The sequence below is a fragment of the Rana temporaria genome, chromosome 7, assembly GCF_905171775.1.
Source record: "Rana temporaria chromosome 7, aRanTem1.1, whole genome shotgun sequence".
NCBI lineage: Eukaryota > Metazoa > Chordata > Amphibia > Anura > Ranidae > Rana > Rana temporaria.
The window spans coordinates 40,835,948-40,848,274 of NC_053495.1; the positions used below are offsets into that span (position 1 = coordinate 40,835,948).

The 12,327-nt window shown below is 42.0% G+C and overlaps 1 protein-coding gene across 3 annotated transcripts in view; it reads right to left on the reverse strand.

The window, feature by feature from the left end:
• Positions 1–12,327, reverse strand: part of CACNA2D3 (calcium voltage-gated channel auxiliary subunit alpha2delta 3) — a 1,177,822-nt gene that overhangs the window by 280,556 nt on the left and 884,939 nt on the right. For all 3 annotated transcript variants that reach the window (XM_040359261.1, XM_040359262.1, XM_040359264.1), the window contains one exon: positions 8,017–8,097. In XM_040359261.1, the coding sequence (XP_040215195.1) occupies positions 8,017–8,097 (81 nt within the window). The remainder of the gene's footprint in view (positions 1–8,016; positions 8,098–12,327) is intronic.

The window sequence follows — 12,327 nt, forward strand, 5'->3', positions numbered from 1 at the left end:
GAGATGTCTTTGTAATTGCACTGGTGATACACTCCTAGATTTAAGACATTAAAACCACTGTATTGCAATTATCATTATTATTAAATGAATCACATGTGCATGGCCAAGTGTCCCTTTGGGTTTACCAAACCAATACAGATGAGGATCGTTTTCCAGTAACGTTTTTTTTGCGTTGGCCAAGAAAAGTCCTGTGTGTGGCATTTGAGGAGCCATCAAAGAACTTAGGCGTTCTGGTTTGTTGTACTTGACTGTAGTCCATATCATGCAAACAAATCCTTCGATACTAGCTGTGACAATGGGGCGCTTGTATCGAATTCCAGTAAAGCACAGAATAACCCTCTTATTTGCTATACATCCCAGTATGTAGCAATGCGTGCAGGTCACTGAAGATCCTTTCAGTAGAAGCAGCTGACAGATGACCACACTCATGGCCATATTAACCTCCAATCAAAACTAAATTATCTGTGGGAACATCCCCCCACTAAATAGTGTTGTTTTTTTATTCTCTAGATATAATGTTACAATTTATGGCGGCAAAATGACTACAAGTAAAACCGCTATCGTCGCTAGTTTCCAAATACAAATTACAGTTTATGTTTTTGACGAGATTACTTTCCAAAGGCCAGTCACATAAATAAAAATATGGATTTAAAAAATGTATAAAATACATTAATAAGAAAAGAAAGAAAGACAAAACTGTTTCTACTCAATCATAGAGAAGAACTGCTCATCAAGTTACAAACCGCAGCTCATTAAAGTGTAAAGAGACTCACAGAGAGAGGTTGTGACTGGCATTATTTGTTGTTTTAGCGCTCCACCGTGGCCATAGATTCACCCTAGGGTAATGTCAGCCCGCCCTTGCGCTAGGGGTTTTCACTGGATCCGGTTGGTTGACAGTGCAGACTGTGCGTGGTTGCAGGATTGTGCACAATAATTAGCTGGGCTCTTGCTTGAAAATAGATTAGCAGGGGCAATATTACTGTCATTTGCCAATGCACAGGATTTGCCTAGTGCCTTTTCAAAATATGCCATCAGTGAGACACTGGAGTTGGATAACATTATGACATATTATTTAGGGCTGTGCAAATTAACTTTTAATTAATCGATTAATCTTTAATTTTTTTGATCGATCAAAATCTTTTTGATCAATTAAAATTCTTTTGATTGGTACTCACCTCTCCGCCGGCTTCTGGGCCTTCAGGGAGTTCCGTCGGTGATCCAGTAACATCACGAAAACCGGCTGGGCTTGCCGTGTCCATCTGAAGGGCTCCGTTGCTGTGCCTTCATATCTGCATGCCGGCGGGACCTTACTATCTGCCACACGCAAGGGCTGTTACACTTCCCTCTATCACTTCCCTCTATCAACCTGGGATTCTACAACCATCCACTGGGAGTTGTGATAGTTCCCTTCATGGGACATCTACATGCCGACAGACTGATGTTAACCTCTCCTCATCTGGATTGTACACATTTTTATACCAGTATCATAGCTACATGTTTTTATGACTGCTTTTGTTACCGTTTGGTATTACTCGCACCATTTTTACAGTTTATGTAGCTACATCAATTTTATCTCCAGTGCAATATTTATTTTGTTACCTACTTGAAGACTATAAAAGTTTTAATGCTACTCCAATCGAGCGCTGCCTTTGTGTGTTTTTTGTATCCTGCTATCCATTTTCCAGTGGTTGGTAGCTGCACTGGGAATCAGCCTGCAAGGAGATCAGCTAAAAGTAGTTGGATCTGTATGTGCGTTATAATTAATCAAAATTAGTCGATTAATCGATTAAAAAAAAAAAAACGATTAATCGAACAGAAAAATTTTGATCAGTAACAGCCCTAATATTATTTAACTGGTTCCTTTGATCTTGAGATCAAAGTTTGACGAGCTGGGTGGTGCCACCAGGGCCAACCATAGACAGAATTATGACAGATTCAGCAGTAAACTGACAAAATTTGACCTGGGTATGGCCAGATTAGGTCTTTCATTTTTACACCTGGGTGCCTGTTACCTATAGATGTCTATAACCACACTTTCTGAAAACCCTGAATCAAAATCTGTAAAATCACCTCACATACATCAACTAGAAGAGCACAAGAATATTTCACAGCACAAAATCATTTGACAAAAGTCTATAGAGCCAATCAAAGGCATATTGAAAAGCCTGATACATTTGGCTATAAGGATTTAACAATATAGAACTAGGGCTAAAGCTCAACATCAGTTTTTCCAGGAATTCTGCAGCATTCTCTTGTATGTCCATGGAAGTTGGATGATAAAAGCCCTAGAGTTCTTAATGTCCTTGGCTCACAGGAAGTGAGTTGGATGACACTGGATGTCATTCAACCCAGAAGAAAATCAAATAGCAGTAAGTCTGTGTGGGCATTGTTGGAGGTGAAGTAGGCAAGAGAGGTGAGTGTTTTATTTTTATGTGTGCATGGCAATTGATATATTTAAAAATAATATACATGATATACACACAATTCTATAAACCAACACTTTTAGGTAGATTCAGGTAGGGGCGCGCTAATTTGCGGCGGCGTAGCCTAGCGTGTTTACACTACGCCGCCTTAAGTAAGAGAGGCGAGTACATGATTCTCAAAGCGCGTAGTGTAAACGCGGCGGGCGTAAGGGCGCCTAATTCAAATGGGTTGGAGGGGGACGTGTTTAATGGTAATGAGGCTTGACCTCAAGTTTTTGATGTTTTTTGGCTACTGCGCATGCGCCGGGCACCTACATTTCCCAGTGCGCATTGCGGCTAAGTACGCCGTACGGGCCTATTGATTTCGACGTGGACGTAAACGACGTAACTCCCGATTCGGCCTAACTCTTACTGAATCTACCGACGACTTACGCAAACAACGTTAAAAATTCGAACCTCACGGCGGGAACGGCGGCCATACTTTAACATTGTTATTCCACATAATAGGTGGAATAACTTTAGGCCTCCTAAGGCCTTACGGAAACGGCGTAATTTGACTGCGGCGGCCGGGCGTACGTTCGTGAATCGGCGTACAAACTCATTTACATAATCTATGCCGACCGCAATGGAAGCGCCACCTAGCGGCCATCCGAAAAATTGCAATCTAAGATAGGACGGCGCAAGCCGTTGTATCTTAGATATGTTTAAGCGTATCTCTGTTTGAGCATACGCTTAAACATAGGTCGGCGTCGATTCTGAGTTAGGCCAGCTTATCTACTGATAAGTCGGCCTAACTCTTACTGAATCTACCTATTTCTCCTAAAAGACGGCACCAAAATATAACTGGACCTATATCTACCGTAATTGCATTGTCCTATCCTGCGAAGTGTGCTCTGAGCTACCAAGAGTGCCAATGTAATCACCAACATTTCACCCACTGGAGCTTAGGAAGGTCACCAAACATTTTCCCTGCATCACACACTAATGTCACAAAGGAAATAGGGGCCTACCTATGATGTAGCTTTTAGAATGCCATCATTTATTTGGGCTCTGTGGGTACCCCACCAGTATATATGGCAAAGCTAAGGATATGCCCTGCCATCATTTAGTGCTTTCTCTCCAAAAACTTGGTTTATAGCTTAAAGCCTCGTACACACGATCAGTCCATCCGATGAGAACGGTCTGAAGTACCGTTGTCATCGGTTAACCGATGAAGCTGACTGATGGTCCATCGTGCCCACACACCATCGGTTAAATAACCGATCGTGTCAGAACGCGGTGATGTAAAACACAACAACGTGCTGAAAAAAATGAAGTTCAATGCTTCCAAGCATGCGTCGACTTGATTCTGATCATGTGTGGATTTTTAACCGATGGTCTAGCCTACTAACGATCAGTTTTGACCTATCGGTTAGGAATCCATCGGTTAAATTGAATGCAAGTTGGCTTTTTTTTAACCGATGGTTAAATAACCTATGGGGCCCACACACGATCGGTTTTGACCAATGAAAACGGTCCATCAGACCGTTGTCCTCTGGTTAACCTATCGTGTGTACGAGGCCTTACTGTGTCATTACAGGCTTACCTTAAAAATACATGTAACGTTTCCTGGATAGTATCCACTGCAAATGATTTTACTTGTTCTCTAGGATTGTCACAAAATGTGAAACATAGAAAAAGCCTTGTGGCTTCTAGCTGCTTGTTCACATGCAAAAAAAAAAAAAGATTGCAATGAGTAGAACAATGGCGCCAGATAGGCACAGCTGTTCAAGTTCAAACTGCCTCCAATGTTGTAGGCAAATGTCAAAGAGATTTTTCAAATTTCCCCAAAGCATTGTAGGCTTGTTTATACATGTTTGAAATGGGCAGTTTGAAGCTTTTTCCAGCATTTACCATTTTATGCTTTCCTTGTTTACATAGAAGCCTACTTCACAGGAAGTTTTGACTCTTTAATTCCTTAAGATTGAACTCCAGGCAATCAGCTTAATACATAGCCAAAATATAAACATGGGAGCTGGTTTACTAGCCAAAGGATGGGAATTATGTCCAGCCCTTCTTGATATTTATACATGCCTGCCAGACAGAACTACCAGGTTGATGACCTGATTTTTCGCCGGCGGTAACTAAAGCTGATGTTTTTGTCTGCAAAAATAATAACTTCCATGGTTCCCCCTGAAGCAATCTATTAACACATTTTAACTTCTGATGTGTCATTTTCAAGAAAGAGCTTATTATAGACCCAGTGTTATCATCAGTGTGTCTCTTGTCCTCTGTAACTAGGCAGTTCGTGGCCCCTAGGAAGAGCCAACAGAGAGCTGTGTGCCATGTCCTGAGATTGTCAAAGCACCCTGCCTCAGTACTCTTCTCAAGGGCCCTCAGCACTGACATAAGCAGTGGGCCAGCTCTTGGAAGGAATTGTTCAAATTTTGCAGCATCGTGATTGGTAAGTTTGTTGGGTGGCTGTATGAAATTGGCAGGGGAGCAGAGAATTCCCCTGGTTGTACGGCAGTATAGGGGTCTTAAGTATACTTTTCGGAGTGCATTACCACTCAATGATCGTAAAAAATGGGTTAAAGAATGGAATCTTACCTAGACATTCAGAAACTTTTTTCCACAACCTCTGTTCTCATATTCAGTCTGGAACAATAGTAGATTGAAATTTAACAATTTTTTTCAAGATGGAAGGCAAGTCTGATTTTTTTCCAGCATATAACTATGTATTTTCTGGTATAAAAGAGCAACCGACCTAAGAGCATTGTATTAGTGGTGAGAGTCATGTCCTCTACTAGACCCAAATAGACCCAAGCACTCTGTCTGACACATAAGTGCATCCATGGAAAGGCTCCACAATATCAATGCGAAAAGATAAAAGGTCACAACGCCAATCGCGTCTTGCGATCCACCGACCAAAATTTGGTCCAGATACCCAAAGCCAGATACAAGTCCAAGGGAGAAAGAAGGTTTGCGGTACAAGGTCCTAAACTATGGAACGCTTTACCAACCAGCATTTGGTTGGAGGAAAACCACCTAGCCTTCAGAAGACGGATCAAAACTCTGCTTTTTTGATGCTCTGGAAAGACAGTAACAACTAGCGCCCAGAGGCGATTCAGTTCGCATGCGCCGCGCTATATAAGTTTTCTTTCATTCATTCATTCAATAGGCAGATTTTGTGTATAATGTTAAAGTGTGGCAGGTCCAAAATATTTGAAAAATATCTCCATTAAGCTAACGGCATCACCAACAGGCCAAAGAGAGAGCAGGGTTTAAAATCTGGAGTCTGGGGGGCAGATCCACAAAAGGAGTACGCCGGCGTATCTATTGATGCGCAGGCGTAATTTTAAATTTCCCGCGTCGTATCCTTGTTTTGTATCCACAAAACAAGATACAACGGCATCTGGGTTAGATCCGACAGGTGTACGCCTTAGTACGCCGTCGGATCTTAAATGCAATTTTTCGGCGTCCGCTAGGTGGCGTTTCTGCATCGAGTATGCAAATTAGCTATTTCCGACGATCCACAAACGTACGAGCGGCCGTCGCATTTTTTTACGTTGTTTCCGTTCGGCTTTTTCCGGCGTATAGTTAAAGCTGCTATATGGTGGCGTACTCAATGTTAAGTATGGCCGTCGTTCCCGCGTCTAATTTTTTTGCGTCGTTTGCGTAAGTCGTTCGTGAATTGGAATGTGACATCATTTACTTTCACGTCGAAACCAATACGTCCTTGCGGCGTATTTTGTCGCAATGTACCCTGGGATATTTTAAGGACGGCGCATGCGCCGTTAAAAAAAACGTTGTGTACGTCGGGTCACAACGTATTTGCATAGAACACGCCCCCATCACTCCCATTTGAAATTGCGCGGCCTTACGCCGCAATAGATACACTATGCCGCCCTAACTTACCGTGCGGATTCTTTGAGAATTCACAAGAAGAAAAAGTAAGTTACAGCGGCGTAGTGTATCTTAGATACGCTACGCCTGCCTAAAGATAGGCAGATCTTTGTGGATCTACCCCTGGATGTGTAATATGCGCTGTGAAGAATTTTTAACCATGCCAACTTGCCCCTGACAGATATAAGTTGCTTAAAAGGGTTATCCTATGCCTCAGTCCAATCCTCATCAGTCAGATCTAATACATCAGTCTGCAATTTTTGTTTAGCAAGATTCTAAATTTTATATTTTCATAATTTGTTGAATTCAGAATTTCACACCAAATTATGCCCAGATTACTTTGATTATTATTGAGTTGCATAAAGATTACCTACCTACAGTACGATAGAAAGGCATCACTAAGACCCCTTTCACACTGGGGCGGTTTGCAGACTGACCAGAAACAGCGACTGGAGCGATGCGCTAGCAGGTCCACTCCAAAAGTCCTGCTAGCCGCATCTTTAGAGCGGTGAGAGGAGCAGTGTGTTTACCGCTCCTCCACCGCTCCTTTCCATTGAAAGCAATATGAAACCGCGGCTATACTGCCGGAAATGCGCCTCTGCAGAGGTGCATTGCCAGTGGTATTAACCCTTTTTTCGCTCGCTAGCGCGGGGGTAAAACCGCCCCCGCTAGCGGCTGAATACCGTCACAATTCTGACGGTAAAGTGCCCTTAAAAATAGCGGCGCTTTACCGCAACCGCACCTCCCGCCCCAGTGTGAAAGGGGCCTAACGCAAATAGCCACTCGTTACAACCAAGGTATGCATAATACCACCTCTGAATGCACAACACATCCAACCTTGAAGAAGATGTACTACAGCAGCAGAAGACCACATCAGGTGCCACTCCTGTCAGCTAAGAACAGGAAACTGAGGCTACAATTTGCACAGGCTCACCAAAATTGAACAATAGAAGATTGGAAAATGTGTTGCCTGGTCTGATGAGTCTCGATTTCAGCTGCAACATTCAGTTGGTAGGGTCAGAATTTGGCGTAAAACAACATAAAGTCATGGATCCATCCTGCCTTGTATCAACGCTTCAGGCTGGTGGTATAATGATGTAGGGAATATTTTCTTGGCACACTTTGGGCCCCTTAGTACCAATTGAGCCACGGCCTACCTGAGTATTGTTGCTGACCATGTCCATTTCTTTATGACTACAGTGTACCCATCTTCTAATGGCTCCTTGCAGCAGGATAATGCACTGTGTCACAAAGCTCCAATCATCTCACCACTGGTTTCTTGAACATGACAATGAGGTCACTGTACTCCAATGGCCTCCACAGTCATCAGATCTTAAATCAATAGAACACCTTTGGGATGTGGTGAAAGGGGAGATTTGCATCATGGATGTGCAACTGACAAATCTGCAACAACTGCGTGATGCTAGCATGTCACTATGGACCAAAATCTCAGGCATGTTTCCAACACCTTTTTGAATCTATGCCACAAAGAATTAAGGCAGTTCTGAAGGCCAAATGGGGTCCAACCTGGTATTAGCAAGGTGTACCTAATAAAGTAGCTGGTGATTGTATATGAATATTATATTAATATTTATTAACAAATATTGAGGTTATTATGGTATATATACTCCATTCTTCTCTACTTTTTTTTTGGTCCTGCAAAGAAAATTGTTTATAAATGAAAAGGTTGAACAAAAAATCACAGTACCTGCCACCACAGGAGATTTCCGGTCATCAAGGAGCTGGATTGCTGTACTAGCTGTCACCACCGTGCTTCTGTTTACAGTTCCTGGAATTTTAAGCAAAAAGAAAGTTCAGAACTCTGGCAGTAACATTGGATAGAAAAGGAAAAAAATATATATTTGTTTTCCTTGGTGTGAAACACTAGGAGAATGTACCCTCACTTCCTGTCCGTGTGATGCCGGTACAAGAAATGGAGGAGGGGTTGTCCCCAGGACAGGAAGTCATGCACAGCAATAGAAACATCTAAAATTGTGACTCTTCTCCACAAAATTACACAATAAAAATGGAAATCACGCACTGTTGTTTTTACTAGTGGGCAATCCTTCTGGAAGTCGTGAATTGTTGGGTTTCACTGCTGCATATATGAGGGTTAGACTGTAGCACAAATGACGTTACTTATTTTGTCCCTTAATGGACTCCAAGAAAAGTATCCACAATAGATAAGAGAAAAATGTAGTTTTGATTGTGTTTTTTAGTGTTTTGTTTTTTGATCCTGATAGAAAGTGAGGGCATCTCTCCCTAACTGCGACAGAGATGACCATAAAAACACCAAAAAAGGGGAAGGACCTAAAGGTCTCTTTAACAAATAGTCTCTAATGGAAAAGTCTTTTTTTTTATACATAAACATAACCAACAGAAAAAAGGTTTTAACTCAACCTCTCTCATCAATATAATATTATTTAGTAGAGAAAATTAAAGAGGTTATGGAAAAATACAAAGTCAAATTAATTACCCCTGATGTTTAACCCCTTCCCAGCCAGTGTCATTAGTACAGTGACAGTGCATATGTTTAGCACTGATCACTCTTTTAGTGTCACTGGTTCCCACAAAGTGTCAAAAGTGTCAGTTAGTGTGTGACACAATATTGCAGTCCCATTGTAAGTTGTTGATCACTGCTATTACTAGTATAAAAAAAATACAAATTCCAGTATATATCCTGTAGTTTGAAGACTCTATAACTTGGGCAAACCAATCAATATATGCTTATTGGGATTTTTTTTTACCAAAAATGTGAAGCAGAATACATATTGACCTAAATCTATGAAGACATTTGAATTTTTTTTTTAATTATTGGATTTGTTCTATAGCAGAAAGTAAAAAATATATATATATTTTTTTCAAAATTGACGGTCTTTTAATTGTTTATAGCGCAAAACATAAACAAATGCCCCCAAAACAAAGGTCTATATGGTGGGGGGGGGGGGGGGGGGAATGACATACATTTTATTTGGGTACAGTGTTGCATGACCGCGAAATTGTCAGTGAAAGTAATTCAGTGCCGTATCGTAAAAAAATGGCCTGGTCATGAAGGGTGGTAAATTTTCTGGAAGTCAAGTGGGTATAAATACAGTAGGTGAAGAAAGTAACTGAATGTAAGAGAACTACTAGTTTCTGCCCGATGCTCACTCGTGCAAATGCAGTTGCCTAGGCACACTAATGCGTATGCGTGTGCGTGGCGGACACCATGCACGTGCATGAGTGCATCCCCAGCGCTAATTGTTGCCAGATGCCATATTTAAGAAAGTGCCCTAACCCCAGACTCTTGCTGACTGGTCTTCAACTGCGTCCTGATCCACTGTACCCTGCTTGTTACCTGCTTGATACCTGGTACTGATCCCGGCTTCCTCTGGACTCTAATATACTTGATTACCGGTACCTGACTCCGGCCTTCACCTGACCTTGCTCCTGCTTATGCCTTGTACTCTACAGCCCGCCTGTTACCGAACACGGCTATCTCCACTACTCTGCTTCCATCTTCTGCCCGGCTCTAACACTGCCTCTGGGAACATGTGCTGGCTCTCTATCATCTCAGCTCTCCTGGGTCCAGTGCTCTCCTGTCTCCTGACCACAGGAAGAACTGACAAGCCACCAAGCCTGAATCTGCAAGTCAATTGGAGTTCCTTTTTAACCACTTGGAGCCCCGGCCATAGACAAAAGATGGCCACAAGGTGGCTCTCAAATGCCGGGGGAACGTCTATTGACGTCCTCCGCTCCTCCGACCACTGGGGGCGCGCGTGCGCCCACCACGTAACTGAGGCGCCGATGCACGTGCCTGCCCCAACGCAAAAAATAAAAACCGCAGAGGTGATCAAATACCACCAAAAGAAAACTCTATTTGTGGGGAAAAAAGGACGTCAATTTTGTTTGGGAGCCACGTCGCACGACCGCGCAATTGTCAATTAACGCGACGCAGTGCCGAAAGCTAAAATTTCGACTGGGCAGGAAGGGGGTATATGTGCCCAGTAAGCAAGTGGTTAACATTCTCTGATCTTCTGAGTTCCATCCCAGTTTTTTACCTGCTGGTGCCACCGAGCCTATAACTCCACCCGCAAGTTCTACAAGCAACATTCCCAGGCACTTGTGTTCCTCCTTTCCCTAGCCACCATCTGTTCCACCTTCAGTGGGGCTTGGGTAGGAGATACAAGGGAGGCCAACCTCATCATATCAGACTCCTACCAGGTACGTGACACTGAAGTAGGTATAGGAGAACTTTGCCCCAGAGATAATGTGCTGTAACAAATGTCATATGCCGTCATATAAAGCTGGTAATATATGTCCATCCAAAGAAGCCAGTACAGTGCACATGTGAAGAATGCATGTAGACGCTAGTAGAGTTAGGCCGCGTACACACGATCGGTCAAAACCGATGAAAACGGACTGAAGGACCTTTTCATCGGTCCAAACCGATCGTGTGTGGGCCCCATCGGTCAGTTTACCTTCAGTCCAAAAATTTAGAACTTGCTTTAAAATGTAACCGATGGACTGATAACCGATAGGTCACAACCGATGGTTAGTATGCAAAAGCATCGGATTAAAATCCACACATGCTCAGAATCAAGTCGACGCATGCTTGGAAGCATTGAACTTCGTTTTTTTCAGCATGCCGTTGTGTTTTACGTCACCGCGTTCTGACATGATCGTTTTTTTAACCGATGGTGTGTAGGCACATCAGACCACCAGTCAGCTTCATCGGTTAACCGATGAGAACCGTTTTTATCGGATGGACCGATCGTGTGTACGCGGCCTTAAACTAAAAGTTTAAATAAAAACGTCCCAAATCTGAAGGAAATAGCTACATCTACATAATTTTTTCATCTAAAACATATCTTTAAATACTTTTCTTTCCTGCAAAAATCTAGCTTCCTGCAACACAACTTGTCAAACTGGGCTTAATGACTGGTAGTACATTGTGAATTGTGATATGACATGAGGTCTGGGCCCATCTCCACATACATTGGCCTTTGGCTGATTCCTTGTACTGTATGTGATTTATATTACAAATAGTCTGCTTAGCCAAATTATGAAAACATTATATCTATTTAACAACACCGTCCTCTCGATAATCTGGACATTCTCAAGCAGAGATATCTTGGCCGAAGAATCAAAAGTTTATTGAAATGAGAACATTGAATTCTGGGATTTCTATGATGCGGTTCTCCAAGATGAGATCCAGGAACCTGCACCTCAGTTCACCAGATGCTGGATAATTGCAAGCCCAGCCCATTAACAGTTGCAAATTACTGAACAATTTTTTATATTGAAACATTACTTTTTAGAATAATGGTCTTAAGAAATGCTGATCTCTGTGGACAAGCCTGATTTATGGCGATGAGATAAGGCATAAGTGTCCAATATGAAGTCAGCACATAAAACTAAAAAAAATGTGCTGTTATATGAGAAAAGAAAGTATATAGTGTTTTACTACAATGATATTAGATATGTGAGAAAGCTATTTATAGGTCATAGAAATAAAAATAGGTCTCCATAAAATACATGCTCTCCTCACTTAACGCCCAGGTTCCGTTCCAACGACCAGGTCATTAAATGAATTGGTCGTTAAATGAGGAGCCACAAGTAATCAATATTTTAAGCATTCTTAACTGCGTATGTACGTACTGTATTGTGAAAAAAAGGTCTAAACGCAAAACTCCAGCTCAATAACGTTGTTTTAATTTTCATAGGTACAGAACACAAAAAAATTCTGTACTGTACTGTACAATACAATGATGTATAGCACACCACTTGCATTCGTTTGCGTTTGTCAAGAAGGGTGGTTGAGGTAGCGCGATTTATATTTTTCTTATGTTTATTTCTTGTATTTATTGTTTACATGGTAATCACAGCACCTGGAGGGATTAGACTGTGACTACGTTGCAGGTTCTCTTTTCCCTCCTTTTTCACCTTTCTATATTTTTTAGCGCAGTTTCTTTCCATTTTTCCATATAGCACATCGTTAGGGTGGGGAGACCTGGTTGTAAGTCAGAGTGGTCGTTAA